This window comes from Leptonotus elevatus, chromosome 3, assembly GCF_054856555.1.
Source record: "Leptonotus elevatus isolate MCC_2025b chromosome 3, RoL_Lele_1.0, whole genome shotgun sequence".
Lineage (NCBI taxonomy): Eukaryota > Metazoa > Chordata > Actinopteri > Syngnathiformes > Syngnathidae > Leptonotus > Leptonotus elevatus.
Genome location: NC_141241.1, coordinates 5,939,169 through 5,964,313, shown reverse-complemented (window position 1 = coordinate 5,964,313; position 25,145 = coordinate 5,939,169). Strand labels below are relative to the sequence as shown.

At 38.7% G+C, this 25,145-nt stretch overlaps 3 protein-coding genes and 1 long non-coding RNA gene across 6 annotated transcripts; 2 read left to right on the top strand and 2 right to left on the bottom strand.

The window, feature by feature from the left end:
• Nucleotides 1–861: 861 nt before the first annotated feature.
• LOC147176763 (F-box/LRR-repeat protein 3) lies at nt 862–7,554 on the bottom strand. 2 transcript variants are annotated; one of them, XM_086070887.1, is made up of 6 exons: nt 7,176–7,554; nt 6,365–6,523; nt 5,667–5,831; nt 5,471–5,593; nt 4,747–4,918; nt 862–4,001 (listed from the first exon to the last, which is right to left on the bottom strand). In XM_086070887.1, exons 2-6 carry the CDS (start codon nt 6,398–6,400, stop codon nt 3,361–3,363), a joined length of 1,137 nt encoding a protein of 378 aa, XP_085927013.1. In that variant the 5' UTR covers nt 6,401–6,523; nt 7,176–7,554; the 3' UTR covers nt 862–3,360. The 2 variants fall into 2 exon arrangements, with proteins under 2 accessions (XP_085927013.1, XP_085927012.1); XM_086070886.1 differs by having other exon boundaries at nt 6,328–6,523; nt 7,176–7,546.
• Nucleotides 7,555–7,982: 428 nt separating this feature from the next.
• tgfbrap1 (transforming growth factor, beta receptor associated protein 1) lies at nt 7,983–16,171 on the bottom strand. Its single transcript, XM_086070885.1, has 13 exons — nt 15,985–16,171; nt 14,249–14,964; nt 13,822–14,016; nt 13,577–13,731; nt 13,362–13,444; nt 13,079–13,259; nt 12,809–12,969; nt 12,331–12,388; nt 12,099–12,242; nt 11,704–11,847; nt 11,404–11,566; nt 10,717–11,183; nt 7,983–9,671 (listed from the first exon to the last, which is right to left on the bottom strand). Exons 2-13 carry the CDS (start codon nt 14,943–14,945, stop codon nt 9,483–9,485), a joined length of 2,637 nt encoding a protein of 878 aa, XP_085927011.1. The 5' UTR covers nt 14,946–14,964; nt 15,985–16,171; the 3' UTR covers nt 7,983–9,482.
• On the top strand, nt 11,295–13,774 carry LOC147176762 (uncharacterized). 2 transcript variants are annotated; one of them, XR_015094339.1, is made up of 3 exons: nt 11,295–11,530; nt 11,728–11,769; nt 13,145–13,774. It is a non-coding gene; the product is annotated as an uncharacterized LOC147176762 (long non-coding RNA). The 2 variants fall into 2 exon arrangements; XR_015094338.1 differs by having other exon boundaries at nt 11,295–11,621.
• Nucleotides 16,172–16,943: 772 nt separating the features above from the next.
• On the top strand, nt 16,944–24,481 carry cul4a (cullin 4A). The gene is made up of 20 exons (XM_086071658.1): nt 16,944–17,580; nt 18,094–18,209; nt 18,402–18,506; nt 18,654–18,722; nt 18,813–18,886; nt 18,957–19,119; nt 19,186–19,275; nt 19,378–19,460; nt 19,546–19,613; nt 19,863–19,981; nt 20,059–20,251; nt 21,070–21,174; nt 21,444–21,554; nt 21,759–21,844; nt 21,954–22,061; nt 22,897–23,010; nt 23,079–23,184; nt 23,262–23,434; nt 23,510–23,662; nt 23,749–24,481. Exons 1-20 carry the CDS (start codon nt 17,445–17,447, stop codon nt 23,842–23,844), a joined length of 2,268 nt encoding a protein of 755 aa, XP_085927784.1. The 5' UTR covers nt 16,944–17,444; the 3' UTR covers nt 23,845–24,481.
• The last annotated feature ends 664 nt before the right edge of the window (nt 24,482–25,145 follow it).

Here is a 25,145-nt window from a genome sequence, read left to right as displayed (position 1 = left end):
TTTTTCAAAAAAAAAATGTTTTTTTGTTAGGAATATTTGAAAAATAAATACTTCACAAATGCAATAAAATAATTTCTAGCTTTGCTGCAATGGATTAACAGTTAGTGACAAAGTTTATGTCCACTATTACATGGTATGTATTTAGAAAAACATACTGTGTAATGTTAGAAAACATTCTCTGTTTTCTTGCGTGTTGAAATAAAACTCAAAGTTGAGATCTAGTGAAGAGGCTTTCTTGCAAGAGATTTTATTTAGAAATTTCTAAAGTCATTCAGGACCCTTACTGAATCAGAAGTGGTCGCCAAATGTGCCCTCCTTCTGGGCTCGTCCCAACTTATACAAAAACAGTGTTTACAGAAAATAGTCTCCCCCTCCTGTCCTTGTGGGAAGAGTGAAATACAAAAACAGATAATAAATCTTCAGCTCGTATCTTAGTCCACTCCAGATGTAGGAAAAATAATTGGTCCCGGCACCTCCTGAACCAGATAATTTATGGACAGAACTCTGCGTGCACTTCCAAACATTACTAATTTAGATAACTCTAAAACCTTACTTCGACATCTCTTTCCCAGAGAAGAGAACAATGGACTATACATTGAATAACATTTGAATTAACTGTTGTCTTATTATTACACAGCTCTAACTAAAATCAAAACGATTAAAATATAAATTGAAACAGTAAAACAATGTTAATAATGTTAACAGTAACAAAAAAAGATCAGTCCTGTACCCTGGCTGGACACGTACCTATCTAGCAAGTTAGCAACTGTGAATATATATTCGAATAAAATACAAGGCTGATTGTCAACCTTAAACCGACGAAGCAGTAGTACGAATAACGGATGGAAGGTTTCAACACAATGATTTAAAGGGTTCCTTTATTGAACTGTCCAAGGGTGATGTCCTTCAGTGAGTGCACAGACAAAAGACGTTCTATGTGTATTTTAAGACTAAATCCAGTTTGTATTCCCACTCGATTGCAAAGAAAAATAGCCAAACATGAAAACATCTCACTTAAGCAATAGTCTCACCGGCTAAAATGTTAGCTGAGCACTTACTTATTCGGGATAATTTCCTTTATTTTTATTTTTATTCAAACTACATATTAACAGTGACCACCATTCCGGCACTGGGTTCGGTTGGTCAGTTCAGTTTCAGCCTGAGATGATGATGATGCAATATATACAGTATTGTTAGAGGCCCGTATAAACTGTGTGCATTGTCTCAAATGTATTGTACAAACATATGTACAAAGTGAGGATTGTTACTGTACATTTCAAAGATACAGGAGCTCATAGTTAAATGGCATCAATTGACAGCTGCAAGACGATATCATGTGTGTAGCACATGCATTGCGCCCATTATGTTGGCTATCAAATGCTTCTGGCAAGGTGCCTTTTAAATGATCTGGGGATTTATTATAATGGATGTACTCAGTAGTTTAACACAATGAAAAATGCCAAATTCTGCATATGTAGTGATGCTCAAGAGCTAAAGATTGTTGAAATCATTTGATATGAACTCATTCGCTGCCATTGACGGCTATAGACGTCAAAAATTAATTTGAACTATTTCTATTAGTTTAACATTTTTTCCCACTATAGTTAACAAGAGTATGAAAACCTAGAATTTTTTTTATTGTACATTTAGAACAGATATAACATTTGTGATTAATCGTGAGTTAACTATTGAAGTCATGCGATTTATTACAACTAAAAATGTAGCCCAATTTATTGGTAGCCCTTAACTCATTCACTGCCATTGACGGCTATAGACGTAAAAAATTCATTTGAACTATTTCTGTTAGTTTAACATATTTTCACTTTTGTTAACAAGAGTATGAAAACCTAGAAGAAAATTATTGTACATTTAGAACAGATATAAAATTTGTGATTAACCGTGAATTGAAGTCATGGGATTAATTACGATAAATAAAAAAAAATCATTGCCTAACGCCCCTAATTTGTTATATTTTCTTTAAAAAAAAAGAAAAGATTTTAAAAAAATACTTTTAAAAAATTTGATTAAAAATGAGGGCCGCAGGCAATTATTATTTTTTGTAATTAATCGCATAACTCACAATCACAAATTTTATTCTAAATGTACAATGTTTTTAAAGGTTTTCATACTCTCTCTACGTCAATGGCAGTGAATGAGTTAAGTGAATATGTGTAGGCCTCAAATTAGAAATACTGTTTTAAAAAAATAAAAAAACATGCATAAATGTGATCACTGCATACAGTATTACATACTGCAATCCATACTATTGTTTGCGGCTGAGGTTCACCCCGAAACATATTCTTAACCTCAACAAATATATTAGCTTATAAGGGTTATTCACTGCAAATCTTTCCATGTGCTCTTATAGATGGTATTTAAAAGTGATAAGCATTCTTTCACACTGCGCCTCCAGATCAGTGATTCTTAATCTGGGTTTAAAATTAAAAACAGTTTGTGATTCCAATTTGAAGGGTTCTCATTATTTCAGAGGGTTACGGTTTATTACTCAATAAATACATGACGTGCATGATACAACTGCCACAATGTCCCCTTCATTCCCAATATTTCTGTTGATTCCCACGGAAAGTGTCATCCCTAAATGCTGCAGGAGCAATACACCAGACAAATCTCTAAATTGCTCAGAGAACAAAGTGCTTAATGTTTTGTCAAAACAAAAACAAATAATTTTAAAGAGATATAAATATACATATAAAATATATACAAACAACATGGGGGACTTGAAAACAATTTTACATATTTGTTTGGGAACCTACATATTTAACTCATTCAATGCCATTGACGGTTATAGACGTCAAATATTAATTTGAACTATTTCTATTAGTTTAACATTTGTTTCCATTTTTGTTAACAAGAGTATGAAAACCTAGAATTTTTATTGTACATTTAGAACAGATATAAAATGTTTGATTAATCGTGAGTTAACTCGTGAAGTCATGCAATTAATCCCGATTTTAAAAAATGATCACCTGACGCTCCTATTTTTTAAAATAATATTTTCTTTTCTTTAATCACGGCAGGCGATTACAATTTTTAATTGTAATTAATCGCATGACTTCAATAGTTAACTCACGATTAATCATACATTTTATATCTGTTCTAAATGTACAATAAAAAAAGTCTCGGTTTTCATACTCTTGTTAACAAAAGTGGAAAAAATGTTTAACTAATAGAAATAGTTCAAATGAATTTTTGCCGTCAATGGCAGTGAATGAGTTAAATCCAAATCAATGTCATATTTTCCATGTCTTCAAATGAATTACAGTACATTTAATGGTCTCAAGAACACACGACAACACTCAAACAAATCTCTACGCAGCTTCCAAACCCTTCGCACGATTTTCACCAGGTAGGCATCATGTCAGGGAACCAGACGCGGCCCAGATGCTTCGACACCTCCCAGTGGATATCATCCAGCCCGTAGCGGTGATCTGGAACGAGCACTTCCTCCATGATTGATAACTGGGTCAGTCTATCGCCGCACATCTTGACAAACTCCACAAAGGCGCTGCAAGACACTTCGCACTCTCCCAAGCCGATGGCAGACAGCTGCGTGCAGCGCTGAGCTATGCGGATTAGCTCCTCATCTAGCGGCCGCAGCCCGTTAGCGCACACCACCAACTCCACCAGGCGAGGGCAGGTGAGCCCAACGCGGCCCAGCACGTCTTTGCTGACCGAGCGGCCAAAATACAGATGCGTGACGGGGAGTTCGTCACGGAAGAAGGGGCCAAACTCATCCTCATAGAGGAAGAAGTACATGACCAGATTGAATTTCGGGGAGTGGCGCACCATGGCGTCCCAGCTGCTTTTCTTGATTGTATGGAACTGCTGGCCTGGATTCTCACTCACCACGTCGATGCGCAGGTGCTCCAGGTGAACGTGTTTCTCTGAGGAAAGTGCGATGAGGAGCTCATCACTCAGCAAATGGTAGTTGAGAGCCAATTCTCTCAAACCGTGGCACTGATCAGCCACACATAGGATGCCTGAGAGAGGAGAATGTGACAGCATATTAACTCATTCACTGCCATTGACGGCTATAGACGTCAAAAATTCATTTGAACTATTTCTATTAGTTACCATTTTTTCCCCATTTTTGTTAACAAGAGTATGAAAACCTAGAATTTTTTTATTGTACATTTAGAACAGATATCAAATTTGTGATTAACCGTGAGTTAACTAATTATGATTTAAAAAAATAATCACCTGACGCCCCTAATTTTTTATAATCTTTTCTTTTTCTTAAAAAAAAAGAAAAGATTATTAAAAACAAAAAATAAAATAACTTTTTTTTTTTAAAGAAGAAAAGATTATTAAAAATTAGGGGTAGCAGGCGATTAAAATTTTACTAGTTAACTCACGATTAATCACAAATTTTATATCTGTTAATTTTTTTCCTCGGTTTTCATACTCTTGTTAACAAAAGCGGAAAATAAAAAAAAGAGTTAAACTAATAGAAATAGTTCAAATGAATTTTTGACGTTTAAAGCCGTCATTTGCCAAAACAAAAGCCTCAATTTCCATTTCCAATCTGCAGTCCCATAAACACTAAACGCTTCCATTTTACATTTGTTAAAAGTTCAGCCATCAGGCCAGACAGAATTGATTTGGCCAAGATGGATTGCTGCACCAACTTTGCACAACAAGACCGACAATTGTTGCAGATCAATCAAATGGTAATGATAATTTATCATGAGGCCTTATTCCCTAATTTGTTCTTGTCGTCCGTACCTGCTGGTGACACGTGAGGACAACTGCTCATTTTCAGCAGTTTCAGCGTGTTGCTGTTATTGGCCACAAGTACTTTGAGGGAGGGGTCGTCTACAGGCGTGTCATCAATCTTCAGGGAGGACAACGATTTGGAGTTCACGAAAACCACCGTCAATGCCGAGATGAAGTGAGACTGTTGGACAAAAACAATTAAAAACGTTTTTGTTTTTTTTAAGATAACGAGGACACCGTCATTTTTTTTCATGCTATGCTTTGTTTGATGATTGTGTTATTCTAAAATGACTTATTTGAATTACGTTTAATTTCATTACCATTAAAATAAAATAAAAATTGGCTTGATCAAAAATGCTTTCTTAAAGCAATCATTTATTAAATACATTAAAACGTTATCAAAATGAAGAATAGCAGTAGGAATAATAATAATAAAAATATATCAAAAAAAAAATCTCAATATTTACATGGTGCAAAATGCATTTCAAAAATAGATAATTCCTACTCTTTAATATTTTAAGACATATTAAGTTAAAAAAAACTTGAATTGCTGTTTAACTTATGTCTGGGTTTTTTTTGTTGTTGTTGCAAAACTGTGCCTCAAAAATGCAAATAATAAAATGTGCCACAATAGTGTTGGCAATTTTCTGATGCAGAATAACATTTGGTAGCACGACAACAGGAATGACAATTCTGCCACGGTGCAGTTCTTGCCTGTGAATAGTCAACCGACCTTAGGCAGCTCCATAAAGCTGGGTCGAGCAGTGGAGATGAGGCCCAGTGTTTTCAGAGAACAGTTAACGAGCTGAGAAAGGATGTCACATGCCGCTTCTGCTGACTCTCTGCTGCTGTCCACCTGTGTATGGAAAGACAAAGACTTGAATATCAGCTGAGACTGCATCTGTTCTCCTCTCCCAGACGGCTCATACCTTAAAGCTGACATATTGCAAGTGGTTGGCATGCCTTTTGATGATTTGTTTAATGAGGTCAGGGTGTGTGGCCTTCAGGTAGGAGCTGGCTGGCTGATTCAACTCAAACTCAAAGCATCGCCACAGCTCAGGCATGTGAAAAGCGTGGTTCCAGCCCCGGCATACCTGCATTTATGCAAATGACATCAGATCCTAGTCCAAGTCACCCGAAAATTAAAATACCCATGAAAATGCAAATCTCTCAATATTTTTGTTTTATTGGCATAAACTAGTTTTAGTTGATTTTATTACTGAAATATAAAGAGTGAATGAATGTTTCACTCTTGAGTGACGTAAGATGCTTTGACTTTACTCTTCCACTAGATGTCCCTAATGTTGCTTTCACTGAAGCACCAACGCTTCGAATTGGTTACTGCAAAATTTGAAGGAAACCCATATGCATTTCTTTTCGAATAAATATGTTATCCTCCACTTCATTACGCTTCACCTGCCCATCGCTACATTCAAACTATGAGTCGTTCATTGATGCCTTTTTGTGTCTATTCAATAAAGCGTGCAGTGACCTAACGTGTAAAAGTACAATGTAAAAGAGGCAAAACACTGCTTCCTGTCAAGTACTTTCCACTGACTGTACTGACTGCAGACTTGTTCAAATGTGTACCTGAGAAGCATACGCTCTATCCAGCAGAGGCACGTACTGGAAGATGTGGAGAAGGATCTCCTGCGGCAGGCATTCCCAGTTGACCACTTCTTCATCAAGATCTGCGTCCCTCCTCTGTTTACTAGACCGCTTGAGAGACCCGCCACTGGTGCCGCCCCCATCCTCCTGTTTAGTTCCCTGGAGACCTCGTTTCATCCTGGAGATTATACATACAGATAGACTGAGGGGGCAGTAGTAATCCTGTATTTATGTTAATATTCTTCATCAGATAACAGATTGAATTTACATTATAATATGAGGAGAAAGTATATCAAATGATTCATTTTTACCACTAATGGATTTGCTTGATTGTATTCTGGTAAACTTATTTTCGTAACATTTCAATCAGAAGGGTGATTGGGAATAATGATGTATAATAGGTTGACACGACACTGTATATTAAATGTTAGCACTTTGCAACTACTCGGCTCATCTGATTAATAATCAGCGATTACATTGAAGTGAGTGGACACGCCCCCCTTTTGCCACAACAAACACGAGCGTCTCATGACCAATTCATAAACTTCAAGTTATGTTTGACTCATCAAAACTGTTTTCCAAGCTAACCAAACAATGTAGTTAGTTCTGTTTTGCCTCTTAGCTTGTGTCTAGCATTGGCTAAAACTGACCGCATCAGTAATTGCTTGCAACGCAAACCACACAAGTTAGCTCGATCACTCGCATGCCATGTAGCTTAGCTAGACCATTAGCTATAGCACGTTCTAGAAAATATAGTGCTGCCATATGAAATCGTCGCCTCAAACGCCGTTTCTCAGAAGAGCAGCTACTCGAAGGTCTTCTCCTCTTACCTGATTTCTCCTCAGTCAGCTGTTTGTTATAAAAAGCTACCAGTCAGCGTCAACCAGGTCCGACACAACAAAACTGCGTTCGGGCTGCTCGACCGCTCAAACACATTGGACCATGAAACGGCGCGATTTGGTCGAGAGATTGGTAAGTATCAGCGAGGAGGCGAAGAGTAGAGATTTCCAGACGTGGTTTTCGTCTCGAAAGGCGTGACCCAGATTCGTCCCACTGTAGCGCTGCTTCAGGAGTTAAAGATGGCGTTTGTGTTGCAGGCAGCGCCTGACCTGCCTGCAATTATAGTGAAAGGTCAAACGGGGGCGCTAATACTCAGCTAAACAAGTTCGCAATGATTTTCTACATTACTCAGGTAGTTTCGTTTTAACAGATAGTAGAAAGAAAAAAAAACACGGTTAAAAGTAAAAGTACTGACTTGTAAAGTAGACTCTGAAATGGGCATTTATGTCAACGTGACATTTCAAATAATGCCCAAAATGCAGAAACATGCACTTGTGTAAATCGTTGTAGTAGTACTAGTAGTAAATGGTAAAAGTAACTCCTGAGTCCTAAATATTATTTAAATGAACACAAAAGAAAGGCCTTGTGTTAGACAAAGCCACGTACTTCCATCACTCCATGTGCATCTGTAAAACATGATTTTAAATGGAATTCAGATGAACAAGATTGAATTAAATGGGATGTTTTTGCAGATTGAGCACTGCAACCCCATTGCAGTTGATTTACAAAGCGACAGAGATACAAAATGTTGATTTACACAAGACAGCATAATAATAATAGTAAAAAAAACAATAAAATACAACTGTATGTGTTTATTGTAATTCCAATTATTTTAAATCAGGTCATGATAAAGGATCCTATGAATAGAATTTCTGCATAACTAGTTTGTGCCTTTAAAAAAAAAACAGTACTGTAATCAAAATATTGGACTACGGCTGAAGGTTGCAATAATATCACCGTAAAACATTTTTCAAAGAAGCAATCGAGGACGTTTCTTAGAAGTTTGTGTTGTGGTTTACAATATGGTAAATTTTCATAATAGAGAATGCAACATTTCAAATATAGGTTTTCATTGATTTAAATTTGGAACTGTGTTGCTTAAACAAATATCCTGTTCTTTCCGTATCAAAGCGGTGGTTTTATTTTCCTACAAATTCCCTCCTGTGCTGAACCATAGTAAAAGACAAACAATCATCACAAATCATGAAAAGTCTATTTTCTGACAGTAATTAATTACTCACTTGTCATTACAGATTATTTCTTACATATGACTGTAATCTGTGTTTTGAGTAATACAAGAAAGTAATGCCACCTTCCCTTTTTAAATGTGAGGTGCTGCAGAATAGAACGTGAATAATCAATGTTGGGAGCCAGTTACGTTTGTTGTTGAGGCGGGTAGACTTTGAATGCATTTCACACCTTACAGTCACTCTGTGGGCAACAATGGAAATTTCCGCAATGAACATACAAAATGGGGGGAAATTGAACAAAAACAAAAGGAACGATTACGATTGTGCTTTGAATTTTAACCAGTTTTGCCAATTGTTAATGAAAGCTTTTGTAATTTGCACATCATTTATTTACAAGTGAGCAATAAACTGAATCATCAACAGGGAAAGCAGAACTCTGCAGGCATCAAAGTCACCAGATGAAACACTAATGTGTGTACTATGTTGTATGTATGTAGTAAACCCATGTATGTTGTTAATTACAACAATCAGAACTTAATTAAGGCTGAAGGTAAACTGTTTTAAAAAAAAAAAAGAAAGAAAGAAAGAAGCCTTTTTCATCTTAAATACTGGGCCTTAAGTCGCACGAATTTCAATTTAGTACCCAACTCGCTGCATGTTGCTTGTTAGATTATTAAGACTAATACCAATTTGAGTTGTAAGCATGTTAATACATATTCTTACATTAAAACATTTTGCAACAGAACAGTCACTCTGAGTGAAACTGAAAATGACAAATGTACAGTCAAGCTCTAGATGAACATAAGAGTCTGTCTTTGTTTTTGATTAAACTATTAAGGACCAGGTCATTTGGCTTTGACCTCATTTAAAATCAAAATATGTTGTTTTACTGCATCACACACTCACAACATCAACTCCCTCTCACACTTCCACTTCCCTCTCCTCCCAAACACGTCACCGTCTTTGTGATTCTTGCCGATTCCACGAGCGAACCGACCACAGCAATGGATGCTTTGCCCAGCGTCGTTAGCCATCCCCAAAAAGCACATCCCGCTTCGTTCCGGTGCTTCTAATCAAAGATTACATAGTTGCGTGATGGGCCAACGCTCACGTGTGGTTGCTGCTGTTAGTTAATTGTCTCTTTGTTGGGGAGTCTCTCACTCTTTGAGCGACACAGTGCGCATGGACTGGCACGCCACCTGGCAGACACACCACTTCAGTGTCACTGAAGGTGTTGTGGCATAAGTGACATCCCTTCTTTGCAGACACGGCAATTGGCTTCTTTGTCTCTTTCAACTAGATGAGAAAATAAACAAGATTGTGAGTGTTTTCCAGCAGCGAAAACAATAAAAAATATAAGGGTAATATTCAGAGAAAAAAAACTCGCAAATCTGCGAGTTTATAAAGTGGCAAATTTGCGAGAATAAAACTCAGGAACTTACTAGAAATACACGTAGCATAGCTATAGTCTATTGTGAGGATCCGTTGGTGGTTAATAGGACACTGCTTATAAAATGAAAAGGCAGGATCGAGACGGATTCATTCTTAATGTAAACTTTACTCATTATACACAGCAGCTAGCGCGACAACACTTCCTGATCCCCTATCAGCTAACTAACACTAACCAATCAGAAGCTAGCGTACATTAGGTAAATGCAAGTGGATGACCGAGAGCAGCAGATTCGACACATCAACTTAACTACTTGTACAAAACAATACCAAAATGTATGAATGTGTAAATAATAATTCTGGAAACATAAATGTACAAGTAAATATACATTTCAACAAATTAACTTCAATGCTTGATCATCAGGGTGTGGACATTCGCAAAGTTGGGTACGGCCAGCGCTGGGGTACCCAACGCTTCAAACATCATATGGTTAATCTCTGCTAAAGCGATTACTATCTCCTTATTTGAAAACCCGACCGAAAAGTATTGGCACAAACATCCGAATAGTACGCTTTGTGTATTTCTCGTAAGTTTCTGAGTTTTGTTTCTTGCAAATTTGCGAGTTTTTTCTCAGAATATTACCCCGCCTCTGGAAAAAAAAAAATTACACGTGACCCTAATACGCCGTCGTAATAACCTGCACCAAATCAATTGAACATAAATAAATTATTAAATCAATATTTTAGAGAGGGGTCTTAAAAGCCAATTAAATGAGCTAATGTAGTTGCACAAGTGTGCACACCCTCTTATAACTGGGCAGTTGGCCATATTTAGAATTAACCAATGGCAACCAATTTCATGTGAAATGGGAGTCATCACAAACAGAATTTCACAAAACCCTGGCATTTGAACAGGGATGCGGAGACTTTGTGTACGTAATGAACCGCTCACCTTGTCGTGCAGTAGTTGAAGGTGTTCAGAGTGGGCGAGCCCGAGGGCAATCTGGGACGTGCGAGAGGCGTGCATACTACCCCTAATGGCTCGACCCAGAAAGGGCCGCAGCAGCTGCAGCGACCAGCCTTCCGGCAGCATCCTCAGCACATGGACAGGATCAAACAACTCTCCGTGACGATTCAGGAGGTCGACTGCTGCCATTTCTAGAGCTCCACTGTCATTGCACACCGCCGACTGGGATTTCCCGGTGGCGCTTTTGTCAAGATACATCCCCAGGAGGAGGTGGAACAGCTTCTGTCTGTAAGCAGAATCCCGACAAGACGAGGTCCAAATACAAAAGGCCTCCGCCGATTGGAAGTCTCTCAGCTTGTGTACTAAAATGTGGAGTGCTTTATCATGGTCCTCCAATTTTCCGTATAGAATTGCAGACTCTTGCAGCAGTTGCTCACAGTTTTCCATCTTACCTAAAAAAACAGGACATATAACAACATATCAGTAGTTTTTGAACAGCAACAAAATTTGTCAGGGTGACATTCTATTGATGGATTTTTGTTATTTTTTATAATGTGGCTTTAGTATGACAAAAATGTGAAATGAAAGAAACATGTTGCCCCATATAATATCAAACAGCTCTCAATCTAGAAGCACGCGTTCATCAGAATGCATTCACAATGATGATCTCACCTAAAAGATACTGAACTCTGTACAGATTTGACTGCCTGAGTAGACCCTGGAGCTTCTCTCTGGATTTGCTGAGCTGCTCTTCATTGGTTGGAGACTCCGACGACAGTAACGACAAGACCCTCTCTAGGTACAAGTCTGCCAGATGTGTGTGGAATTGCTCCTCCTACAGACAAGAATCACAACTGCAATTTACCAACATTAAAGCTCCTCTCTTAACGGTCTGAACTACTACGAACTATGGTCACTATTTCTGCAACCATCTCGTTAGTCAGCATCACATGACGATTTTGTGAGTGGTACCTCTATCCGTTTTTCAAACACCAGGTGTTCCAAGTAGAGAAGAAGAGCCACCCTGTGCTTTTCCAGGTATGTAATGACATCACCTGGATCCAGGTGTGCCTGAGCTTTGCCAACAGGCCTCTTAGTGAAGATGTGGACGGCTGTCTATGAAGAAAAATGAATGCCTGGGTTATGTACCTGTACCTCTACAATATATCAAAAGAAATATTCATGGGAGAGGATCAGTTTCAAATAGACATATATTCAGAGACCAAATCATTAGGTACACAATCGAATGACAATTTTGTTACCTTACTGAACAACAATTAAAGAAACAATAGTTTTCTAATACTCATCTCTTTTGCTCATCATCGTTTCACAATTGATTGAAATTGAAATCCGCGAACTTGACCTACAGTGGGTTTCTTGTGTAGAGCCCAGTTTGCATACTTCCACACAAGGGCCAGATCAGGAGCGGAGCTGAGAAAATCGACAATGTACTCAAAGAGATCAGGTCTCGTGGAGTCCTGGAGTTCACTGTCTGCAACCCGAATCCACATCTGGAGAAAAAAAAAATCAAATAAAAAGTGCATAAAGAATTCCTTCCTATCACATTAGTGTAGTGTCACACATCTGTTTTGAGCTTACCTGAAGTGCTGCCGGATCTTGACCATTACAACGGTAAAGCAGCCCAAGAGCAAAATACCTGGAAACAGAGAGGAAGGAAAATTGTGCTGATGAAACAAGATCTTTACCATTTTTTTCCTAGCAAATGTTGACAGAACCGATACTAGGGTGATAGTAGATGTTGATGTGACAAAAATATTAATTAACACATCTCTCCTTACATAGACGTGAATTAACTCTGCATTGAATTTTAATGCTCACAGTTGTGATAATGGCATCCTTTAAAGATGAAACTCAGCTATTCAATTTCTCCAGATGATTTTTTGTTTTTGCAGGGACGTCAGGTGCCCCATAAATTAAACATTAAACAAGAAGTCTAAAGTGCAGTCAAGTTTCAGTTTTATGGGAACATTTTGTTTCGGGTGATCCATTTGTTCATTTAGCCTACATTGTCTTTTCAAAAGCAGGATGGAAATGAAAACATCCGCAGTATACACACTTGTGATATTTCTCCAGCCAGGGGACACAATCTGCAAGCAGGCAGGCATTGTCTGATGCTAGCAGGTCTAAAAGGCTCTCATGATTCTGTTCAGCATACAACTTCAACAACGCAGTGTCCACATCCTCTCTGCAGCCGTTAACTACCTCTGTGCTTCGGACCTGCAAAAAAAATAAAAATAAAAAATAATAAAATAAAGTATGAGGCAAACGGGTGGCAAATTTGACATTAAACTATGTTATAAAAAATGATGCAGGTTTTCTCTGTCACCTCTGTCAAATAACTGATTAGGAACTTCTTGCATTTCAACACTTTTTCCTGATCACCCTGTGCCAGGTGGTTGAGATCTGCAAACTCGTGGAGTGGAGGGTGGCAGCGTGTGAAGGAGGAAGAAGCTGGCAATAGCAGTGGGTAGAGAGAAATCAGCTCCCGCACATCCAGCTGACCTTTCCTGCAGAGGATAGGAAAGAATGTAATGTGCTGGAACCCAACTGACTGCCACTGACAACTTGATGCCATAAAAAAAAAAAAAAAAGCGGACAAAAACATTTACCTGAAATGCTCCTTTGCTTCTACAAACTGTAGTTGGCCAAACTGTATGAAGCCTGCCTGCTGCAGGATTCTTTTGTACAAAACCTGTGTAATTGTGTAGAAAAAGAGATGTAAAATTAATATTGATAGGATTGTGACATGGGCTGAAATAAATGCTGGACACAGTTACCCTATGCAGATGTTAGTAGAAATAAATCATCATGGATTATTTCGTACCAAAAACTTTTCTTTGGGGATATTTCTTTGTGCTCCCTCTGTAAGGACAAGTGCCTCCTCCACTCTGTGGCTGGCCAGTAAGTCCTGGATTTGTCTCTCAAGCGGCAAGGGCACCATAACGTACACAGCTTTAGTGGACGCCACAATTACCTTCCCTTGAGAAAAAAAAATAACCCCACAGATGGGTCAGAACTCTAATGCTCCACACACTATCCGACATGCAGCAAAGATTTTTGTCTAATCACCTTCAAAATCTTGAAGAATGCGTCCATCCCTGAATGAAAGTGTCTGTTTTAGCTGTTGATCCAACATGCTGTGGATGGTAATGAAGCTCTCATCCAAGGCCACCACATATGGGAAGCACACGGCCGCACCAATGACACTCTCGGACCAGTTGACGGGGGCCCGTTGAGAAGCCCCTTCCGCGTTGGCGAACATTCCTATCAGGAAAGGGGTGGATGGAGATGTTCAAGATATTAGTGACACAGTTTAAGTACTGCTCTGATTAAATCGGTTCTTTGTTTTTGTGTGCATGTAAAAAGCCTGTAAAAAAAAATCAAATAAAACGTGAGTTAAGTTGTAAATAACATGATTAATTGAATAATGCAAATAATTAAAAGCCAACAAGCGAGTGTCATTAAATTGAAGCTAGTCCATCATGACACAACTTACCAAGACCACCCGGTGCCGCCAAGAGGAACTCCTCCCGGGCAATCCTCTTTACAATCGGCCTCCGCTCCTCACTGTTGTAAGGGAAAAGATCTTGGGCAGCTTCTGTGTTGTAGTTCAAGATCATGTACTGCGTAGCCAACGCCAGGCAAAGGAAGTAACCATCCAGACTGACAGCACAGGGTTGCTCCGGTGTGCTCACCTCTTTGACCAGCTGCACCCTGTCCTCATAAACCATGTAAATTTGCACCGTCCTGCGCTTTAAGGAAAGGACACCCATTTCCACGCAGAATGGATCCCCATTCACTGGATTCTCATTAATGCTAAATGTCATCACACCTCGAATGCTGGCACCGCCTCCAGATGTTGCCGGTACATTTTCCAGCGTCACCATGTCCACAAGAAAAACGACTCCATCGCAAAGCACTATGAGACGCTCCAAAGCAGAGGCAGCCCGCAGCTCGGCCACAGGCTTCTTAAAGCCCAAGTATTTGTGCAGCAGTTTCTGAGCTGAATAAGTCAGTCTCCCTTTGGCGGAAGTGAGCTCGTCGAGCAGGAAGTGGTGGATGAAGCAATCGTTGGTTCCCACATACAAGTCTTTTCCACAACATTCTATACATTCAATGTTGATGCGAGCCTTGTCGCCCATGAGGAGGTCCCGCTCCACAGCCGGGATGAGCTCGAAGGCCTTCACGCTCATCTTGGTCAAGGCATTGAAACTAGAAGACACAAGCGTGTACTGTGTTAGGAATCATCTGTTCAAGAATGATCAATATGGGAATGAGTACAGTATATCATCGCTAAATTAAGTTTTGAGGACATTTGACATTTTCCATGAGAAATGTAAAAGGGCGACGCTCGACAATTTCTTTCGCATGTCTCAAACAATACAAAAAATGAAAAGAGTTCAAGTTCCATAATTTCAAAAATAAAAATCTATAGCTCTTGGTGGACATTGTTTAAATGTACAGCCATATTAATCACATAAACAATAGAAAGTTAAGATTACATGTTTAATGGACCACAACACATTTGCATGTTTAATGCCCAGACAGCCTACAACACACGACACAGAATCAACAGTGGGACATAAATGAAAATCGTGTTTCGAGGATATTCTCAATTTGGCATTTGAAGAGATGTACAGTACATGCAGGTGATTTACTGCAGAATTTTCTTGTACTGTAAATACTGTATATTCTAGTTTATTTTGGTGAATAACTTTCACAAATTTGATGTATCCTGACAGTATGACATTCGTTCCCTTTATATTTTTGTTACAATTTAATATGAAAACGTTTCTTGTCCTATTTCAGCAAACATAACAACAATACTACGCCCTTGCAAGTGCTAACCCCCATAACGTTAATGCTAGCTAGCCTGTCAAATTCATGGAGGTTACGATCAGTCATGGTATACTTGTTTTTAACGCTGGTAAAATGTCATACAATGCAGTTTAACAAAAAGGTTAGTAAACACAGTAGAGAGGACATTTTGGCTCGTTTTTAATTCAATGAATCAAGCTAACGTTAGCCTTTGCTGATTGCTCTCTGCTGCTAGCAAGCGATTTATGACTGGCCATTGGGGTTTATTCAGAATATGATTAAACAAGTTTACACACGCACAGAGTGACATTTACGTAGAGAATACAAAGTTTTTAACCAGCCTTTCTTCCCTTTAGGCGATCGGTGTGTACCAACTCCCTGCCCAGTTTCTTCTCATGCTTGAGCACAACTTACCGCTCATACACCCTCACTGAGACAGGCTGGGAACAGACAGCATCAGCACTACTCTTCCGCAAATAACCGCGAAAGATACAGACGGACAAATATCAACATGTCAATTTTGACAGGTGACATAAAGCCGTAGGAATATGACATGAACAGTGTTGCTCGGTCGCTCTCGTCTATCCAGTACTAAACACCACCCATTGCATACGACTCACTTGATCTGACTCAGGGTACGTTCAAGACCACTCAGAAATAAGAAACGTGTTTCTAAATGAAGCCGGTCGTGTTACCTCGCATAGAATAATAAAGTTGGCCACAGAGTTTCAACTAATTACTTATTTATAGGGTCTGGTATTTTAAAATGTATAGTTATCATGTATTTGAAAATGATGGAAACACGTTTTCATGTAGTAATAACCTACCTATTTTTTTATCCAGAATTTCTTTGAATTAAGAAAAGGAAACTAAAAAATGTTTATCTTTGAAACATGTAAAGTAAGGACCGACATAAAATATAGTTATGTTTCAGTTTTGGGTGTAAAGTTGTGGTATGGACTTGATGATGTGTTGAAGCTGTGCACTGTTGGGGTTTATGACACATTTTAAATGTAAAATAATTAATGCTTATGGTGACATTGATTAAAATGTAAAACATTTAGGAACTATAATAATGTGAGTATAGTTATGTTTTGTTCGGAGGGATGTTTGTGTTTTCTTATCAAACCATTCATTCGTTCGTTCATGTAAAATTAAGAAATAAAAGTATATATATTTTAGACCATGTTGTGTACGGTTGCGCTTTCTCGACCCGGTGATTTTGTATTATTACAGACTGTAATTTACAGTATACAAATACACTGTTTGAGGAAAATTTGGATTTAAAATTCAATGTCTGAATGCATGTGTTCTGGACTAGCAACAGCTGCATTTCAAAGTGTACATGAATGCAACTCGTTTATTTTTCACCCAAGATGCACCTGTCCAAATGAACCGAAAAGTCATTTTGTTGTGCAAGCTAGCCGTTTGGGCAAAAACCCTCACTGTCAGCATGAATATCAGGGACCTCTGACACAAACCTTAACTATTCTGCGCCTTCGATTTAGTTTGCTATCTCAAGATGTTAAAATCGAACCAACTCGTCCCCGTAAGTCGTCAAACGTTTAGTGAATTAGCAATGATGCTAATGCGTTGCGGCGACTACCTTAAGTATGCTACAGTTACAGAAGCACACTGTTGGCTAGCTGTCTGCTCCTTATTGTTTTATTTGTTTGAGTAACCCAACATTACTCAGGGCTTTCTCGCACATGTGCTGTAATTAAGACAGTGGCACATTTTCTCCTAACCAAAGATACTTGGCTCAAGGATTAAGCTTTATATGGGTAACTAGGCGGTTGAGCAATTTAAAAGAAAAACTTCGCAAAAAAAACACTTGGGAGGACCAAGCGTTAAACTGTAGAGCTAATCTGATCATGGCCGAAGACACCAGACAGGACAAGCGGGCCAACTTCTCGGCTTTAACGGACACCAACGGGATGACCAGGACATCTTCCATGTCTTCTGGAAAATCTGGCACTTCCAAGAAATTAGTAATAAAAAATTTCAAAGGTATTGTTCGCAACATCATATTAGTCACAGTGACCTCATTTTAGATTTAAAGACAGAAACGACGATTTCCTGTCTGTTAAAGGTCAACATGTGATTTTATAACAGGTGTAAATTATTTGCAGATGTAAATCGTGGAATTACTCATTAGATACATTAAATGTGTAACTTTCGATCATGCTAACGTTGACATTATGTAACTGATGTTTCTTACTAGGGACCTCTGGCAATGCAATATAGTTATGTATGTTGATGTATATTAGTTGAGTGTGATTTTTATATTATTAGAACTCATTTGTTTATGCTGTAACAGTTGGAGTACTAGTACTGTAAGTAGATTATATGAATTTATATTATCAGTGTCAAGACAGTCATGCTTGAATTAAGTTTAAACATTTAGCTGAAGTGAGCAATGTTTGTAAACTAGTTTATTTTAACGACCAGTCCAAGCTATAATCAATAATGTACTCTAATAATCAGTATTACAACATTATTGCTGTGTTTTTCTGTTTACAGATCGGCCAAAATTAGCTGAGAACTACACTGAGGATACTTGGTTGAAACTGCGAGATGCAGTCAGCGCCATCCAGAACAGCACATCCATCAAGTACAACCTTGAAGAGCTCTATCAGGTTTTGCTGTCATTTTATTGCCAATTAGTCTACACGTTTACTTAGACAGAGTGAATGTTTTAGTTTTTTTCCCCTATTAAAAGTATATTATCAGTATACATTATCTGTCAATTGCCTGACTGATGGTTTGTTTTTTGTTGTTGTTGTTGTTGTTTGCTTTTGTTCTTTCTGTCTTGTTCTTTCCTGTTGAAGGCTGTTGAGAACATGTGTTCGTATAAAGTCTCCCCCACATTGTACAAGCAGCTACGGCAGGTCTGTGAGGATCACGTGCAGGCCCAGATCTACCAATTTAGAGAATATCCTTTATTTCATCCATTTATTTGAAATGAGAGACACTCATCAAATAGTGCAGTTGTACATTATTGTAATCGCAACCACGCAAATTCCAGAAAGACAGTTTGGAAAGATGACTTCAGATCATTTTTCCTTAATATGGAGCTCACAGAATCTTTGGACAACCTTTCTTTCCTGAAGAGGCTGAATCGCTGCTGGCTGGATCATTGCCGGCAAACTGTAATGTTTGATCAGATCTTTGTCTTTTTTTACTTAATGGTAACTTTTGAGATTACTGTAGATACTTATGTTCTTCCTTCTTTTATGTAGATAATGATACGAAGCATCTTTCTCTTCCTGGATCGCACATACGTGCTGCAAAGCTCCTTGCTCCCATCCATCTGGTAAATGTGAGCCATGCACTCACTTTGTTGAGGTGAATGATGAGAACTTAAGATTATTTGTGCCTTCCAGGGATACTGGCTTGGAACTGTTCCGTATCTACATTGTAAGTGACATTGTTGTCCAGAAGCGTACAGTAGATGGCATTTTGGAGCAGATCAAACGTGAGCGAAATGGCGAGACAGCTGACCGCAGTTTGTTGAGAAGCCTGCTGGGAATGCTTTCAGACCTCCAGGTAACCAATTGACTGCCAAGCGTACTGAAAGCAGGCCGTTTCATTTTTGTCTGATTGTCTTCATAGGTTTATAAAGTGTCCTTTGAAGAGAGATTTTTGTTTGAAACAAATCGCTTGTACGCTGCAGAGGGACAGCGTTTGATGCAAGACAGAGATGTGAGCGACACAGAGCATGAATGATTGTTGCACGTACGAATGCAGTCACATTTATATTGCGTGAATGTGTGTCGTCGTCGTCGTTGTTTTTCATGAAACCAGGTGCCCGAGTACCTGCACCATGTGGCTCGTCGGTTAGAGGAGGAGAATGATCGTATCGTGAGCTACCTCGACCACAGCACCCAGTAAACTTATGGTTTTCAACTATACATGCTTTTGAGTACGTTTTGTTCCGTTTCCTTCTCCCATGTTGTTTTTACTCTCTTGTAGGAAACCTCTTGTTAGCTGCGTTGAGAAACAACTTTTAGGAGAGCACATGACTGCAATACTGCAAAAAGGTATGTTGGCCCAAAACGTTTCATATATCTGTGTATAGTAAAACTGTTTCGCCATGTTAATGATTAGGAATATTTAACATGTGCTACTGTCTCAATCGAGGTAATTAACAAAGTGTGCATTATTCTGATTAGCCTTCACTTTAATAGGGTCTCTTGGAACAATTGTTTTTTTTCTCCTAAAGTTGCATAAAACATTATTTGAATATCAAAATGTATCTATTAATGACAATTTGTATAACATTTTGACAGGTTTGCGCATTCTGTTGGATGGGAATCGTGTGACCGAGCTGGCCCTCCTTCACCAACTGTTCAGTAAGGTCAAGGGAGGACTGCCCACATTACTGCAGTTTTGGAGGGACTGCATCAAGGTGTGCTCATCTCTCATGTCACACACAACCCACACACACACACACAGTCCCGTTGACCTTCTAATATATGTCCATAGTCCTTTGGTGGAGAGATTGTTTGTACACCAGATAAAGACAAGGACATGGTGCAAGAGCTGCTGGACTTCAAGGACAAGATGGACAATGTGGCTCATAGCTGCTTTGCAAGGAATGAGGGATTTATCAATGCCTTGAAGGAGGCCTTTGAGACATTTATCAACAAAAGGCCCAACAAACCTGCAGAACTCATCGGTATGTTGGACTAAGAATCAATTTGATATGGCAGCACTACTGCATTCACGTATACTCCCCACTTGTCTCTACATGTCGGTTTGATATCAAAAGATGAATATGAGACAAGAGCTCAATATTTCAGCTTTTATATCCAAGTAGATCTCGGTGTTGTGCTGAAACCTCCAATGTCACAATTTGGTAAATTTATTTATTTTTCACAAGTCTATACAATTGGTCAGTCCACAATTTTTCATTTTATTTGTATTTTTTTTACAAATTATTGACTAATCTAAAGTGTGGAAAATATCTTGCGCTCTTTGACAATGCAATATTAATGGCATGCTGCTATTATTTTTTTGTTTTGGTCTCCTGAGAAGTGATGATTTCAGAGGTCAGCCTGATGCCAGCGAATTCTGAATCGTGTACAGTTTTGAAGACAGCATCATTTACTTGGGATGTAACACCATGTTTTTAGGCAAAAGTACTGGAACAGAATTATAACAGATTAAAGTGGATAAGACATCATTTGCTTACAATAACTGTATTAAATTTTTAGCATTTTTTATGATAAAGAAGAGACTGAAGGTTCAACCCCCAAATACAAGAACTTGAAGCCTGGAAAAGTTAAAATGCATCGGAATAGGAATAATATATCACAATTTATGGAAACAATTTTAGTCCAAATGTGTAACTATAACAATTTTAATAATTTAAAAGCTAAAATGGAATTGTTCCACTACTTTTGGTGGCAGTTGGAGTTTGCCTATTTTTCCACTGTTTTGTTTGTGTTTTTGTTTTTTACTCCGACATTTTTTAAACCTTTGCATCCATTGCAGCTAAATATGTGGATTCCAAGTTAAGAGCCGGTAACAAAGAGGCTACAGAGGAAGAGCTAGAGAGAATTCTTGACAAGATCATGATAATATTTCGCTTCATTCACGGTGAGTTACACATTTTCAGTGTTTGTTTTTTACTTTGTGCATCGAAGGTTAGAGTTTTGATTACGAGGCTGTGACAAAACAAATCACAACATTCTACAACTTCATTCCTTGGATCAAGTTGTTGCTTACAGAAGTTTCTAGCGTGTGAAGCCATTATTAACCATCATGATACTTTGAACACAAATAGAATACTGTTTTCTTAGTAAAGTGTATAGTCAGTAAATTTAGATGCAATGAACAACACCATGCTGTGCTTATTTCTTGTCTAGGAAAGGATGTGTTTGAAGCGTTTTATAAGAAAGACTTGGCCAAGCGTCTACTGGTTGGCAAGAGTGCTTCTGTAGATGCAGAAAAGTCCATGCTCTCCAAGCTGAAACACGGTGAGTCTCTCGTCCGATATATAATTACCGGTAGTATAAATCCAGCAAAGACGTAACTTACCTACCATAGGTCCTGCTTTGCTTTGGATACTTGAACCTAATGGAAATGCTGTATACTGACAAAGCTTCAAAAAGCACGTTTCTAGCATAACAAAACCGAGACAAATTTTGGCTGGTAATGTTTGCGCTTTTGACTTTGTACAGAATGTGGAGCCGCATTTACCAGTAAGCTTGAAGGGATGTTCAAGGACATGGAACTCTCCAAAGACATTATGATCCAATTCAAACAGGTTACTCACATTCTATTTCCAAATGTCGCCACATTGAAAATGTAATGTGAAAATGCACAAGGTCGTTTCATGCAAACTCTGTGCATTAAATGATGTCATTTCCTCTCAGTACATGCAAAACCAGAGTGAGCCAAGCAACATTGAGCTCACAGTCAACATCCTGACCATGGGTTACTGGCCTTCATACTTGCCCATGGAGGTCCACTTGCCCTCGGAAGTAAGTGCATTATTAGGGACATATAGAAGTTGAAACCATCACCATAATTAAAACTATATTGCTCACTCTCCACATACAGTGCCTTGAAAAGTACCCACACTCCTTAAAAATGTTCACATACCATAAGGTCGCAAAGTTTCTTGAGCGTAGTTTGTTGACATTTTATGCAATGGACAAACACAAAGTAGCACATAGCATAGCAGTGTAGTTCAAATGATCTGAGTCTCATTGTGGTGTGCAACAAAAATATAACATAGAGTGTAATTTTTATTTCACATTATAGCATCCCATTATCACAAATGAGGTTTTTTTTTTTTTTGTATTTGATATCTATCGCTGGGGCAGCCATTTTACTATTTGCTGTTGACTGAAAATATCACTGTGCCTCACGACCAATCACGGTTCACCTGTTTTCTGGGTTTGGTCATGTGATGTTCGCAAGCAGAGCCCTTAGGCACTGTGATGTCATTTTCAGTCGACAGCAAATGGCACAATGGCTGCCCCTTGAGATGGATAAAAACGAGTAATTCATATTCCACAAACGCAATATTAATTAGAATATTGTGTTTAGACTAGTGGGGTTGCATAGAACATATTGTAAAGATCATTTTTTACTTGACTCACCCTTGAATGTTTCTCAGATTGACAATATTTCAGCCTTTTTTTTGTCCAGGCAGAATTACTGAAACACCTCTTAATAGATCAGCAGGAGACTTTTCTGCTAGATTAGATTTTGCATGTGTAAAATCATGCCTAGTGAGTCAAAAGTGTACCCCAAGTGTTTAATCAATCACGTCTGACTTACAATACTATTTTCTTTTCTTTTTTTTTGGAGATGGTAAAACTCCAGGGAGTGTTTAAACTGTTCTACTTGGGGAAACACAGTGGGAGGAAGCTGCAGTGGCAACCCACACTCGGCCACGCTTTCCTAAAGGCAGAGTTTAAAGAAGTAAGTTCGTACATTAATGTAGGTCAGAACTCCGCTTGTCTTGAGAACTTCTATTTATCATCCTGTAGGGAAGGAAGGAGCTACAGGTCTCCTTGTTCCAGACCTTAGTGCTGCTGATGTTCAACGAGGGGGAGGAATTCAGCATGGAGGAGATTGGTACTGCCACGGGTATTGGTTAGTGCTGTTTATTGTCTCAATTATTTCGAAGGCAAGTCAGTAGACAAGGCCTTATGTTTTCTCTTCTCTCACAGAGGAGGGCGAGCTCAGGCGTACGTTGCAGTCTCTGGCCTGTGGGAAAGCCCGCGTCCTCAACAAGATTCCACGGGGAAAGGATGTGGAGAACGGAGACCATTTCACTTTCAATAATGATTTTAAACACAAGCTATTCCGCATCAAGATCAACCAGATCCAAATGAAAGAAACTGTAAGAACACATTTCATTTAGTGCCCATTTCCAAAATCAATGCTTGCTCTGATGAAATGACAATTTTCCTTGTAGGTAGAGGAGCAGGTCAGCACGACAGAGCGGGTGTTTCAAGACCGGCAGTATCAGATTGATGCAGCCGTGGTGCGCATCATGAAGATGAGGAAGACCCTCAGTCACAACTTACTTGTGTCAGAGCTCTACAACCAGTTGAAGTTCCCTGTCAAGGTGACTCGTCTCAAGATTCTCTCTCAGTACATGTCAATGCACACTCGCAAAGCTCAATTGCCTCAGATTCACTTTTCTCCCCATAGCCGGGCGACCTGAAAAAGCGTATAGAGTCCCTCATAGACAGAGACTACATGGAGCGTGACAAGGAGACGCCTAACCAGTACCACTATGTTGCCTGAGGGGGGCGCCACTGTTGGAGCCATGTTTCCAGCAAGTGTACGGCTGGCCCCCAAAGCAGCCACCAAGTTTATTCTTGGTGCCACGATACTGGGTGCAGCATCTTGATCAGACATTGATCTCGAGAGTTGAGACTTGGCTGGGTTTTGTCCCGCACTCGTCTCTGATGGCTCTTGAGTCTGCCATGGGAGTTAAGTCCAAGAACAGGCTGGAGTGACCCAGGTTGTTTTTTTGGCAAAAAAAAAGAAAAAGACAGCACTTTCCTTTCACTTTACCTTGTTTAACTGCTGTGGGAGGGGATTTTTTTGTTCGTTTGTTTGTTTGTTTGTTTTCCCTCTATTGCTTTGCTCTGAAATCTTTTCAGGGCGAATTTTGTATTGTAGTAGTTTAATGTTTTATTTCAAGTGTTTAATTTGTTCCCTAAGATGTTCTCTCTTATAAAGTTTGAGTGTTACTGATGTGAAGAGAGACTTGTGTCTGATGACAATGCAGTTGAACTACTTTGGGCTATTTTTGAAGATGTCTTGTTTAACCAAATTGCTCTAAAGTCGTGTTGTTGTTTTTTTCAATTTGAAATCAGATTGTTTTGAATGTAACAATGACAAAAGTAAATAAATGTATATTTAATGAATAATTTTACTTTGAAAAGTGCTGTTATTTTTTTTGGGGGGGGACTCTATAGTGTAGGCTACATTGTGCAACATAATGAAAACTACAACAGATACAGATAGAGCAATGTAAGTTTAATATTTGAAACGGGGCTTATATGCTGTTCAAAATGTGGTCGAGATGTGTCAGGAGAATGTTGCAGGATTCTGCGAAGTGTTGAAGAGCTTCATTAAAGCAGTCTTGCGTTCCTGCTGGGGTTTTACACTCCCTCGTGAATTGATGCGTGTCAGCTGACTAACCACAACACGTGCACTTTGCAGCTTTGTTGATAGAGGCAGAGACAGAGGACCCACACATGCTATGGTACCGACGAGTGAATACAGAATGACACAATACTGTAGTACCAAAGTTATTTTATTAACTTTCTTTATTCTTATATTTGTTAAGGATTTCTTTTCAGATAACTATGGCAATATTTGTAATGTATTTACCTCAACCCAATGGCGTTATGCTTTTAGGGTGTAAAAGAAAAGAAAAAAGTACTGTATTTACTATTCAAGAACTTCATGCATCGTTGTGTGTAAATTGTTAAAAGAAGCATGCCAAGAAATTGAAAACAAAGATCTGTGTTAAAAGCGTGCTTTCATATGAAGTTCTTATAAAATGAAAAGGAAACAAAATCTTAATAACAAAG

Bases quoted from the DNA above. Each gene is read 5' to 3' on its own strand.
- LOC147176763 (XM_086070886.1), bottom strand. From the start codon at position 6,522: ATGAAACGAGGTCTCCAGGGAACTAAACAGGAGGATGGGGGCGGCACC. The intron at 5,832-6,327 runs GTACACATTTGA...GCATAAATGCAG, and splicing joins ATAGAGCGTATGCTTCTCAG to GTATGCCGGGGCTGGAACCA. The intron at 4,002-4,746 runs GTACGGACGACA...CTCCTCTCTCAG, and splicing joins TCCTCACGTGTCACCAGCAG to GCATCCTATGTGTGGCTGAT.
- cul4a (XM_086071658.1), top strand. From the start codon at position 17,445: ATGGCCGAAGACACCAGACAGGACAAGCGGGCCAACTTCTCGGCTTTA. The intron at 18,210-18,401 runs GTTTTGCTGTCA...TTCCTGTTGAAG, and splicing joins ACCTTGAAGAGCTCTATCAG to GCTGTTGAGAACATGTGTTC. The intron at 19,461-19,545 runs GTAAACTTATGG...ACTCTCTTGTAG, and splicing joins TACCTCGACCACAGCACCCA to GAAACCTCTTGTTAGCTGCG.
- tgfbrap1 (XM_086070885.1), bottom strand. From the start codon at position 14,945: ATGAGCGTGAAGGCCTTCGAGCTCATCCCGGCTGTGGAGCGGGACCTC. The intron at 12,970-13,078 runs GTGACAGAGAAA...TTTTTTTTGCAG, and splicing joins TAATCAGTTATTTGACAGAG to GTCCGAAGCACAGAGGTAGT. The intron at 9,672-10,716 runs GTGAGCGGTTCA...TTTCTCATCTAG, and splicing joins TTCAACTACTGCACGACAAG to TTGAAAGAGACAAAGAAGCC.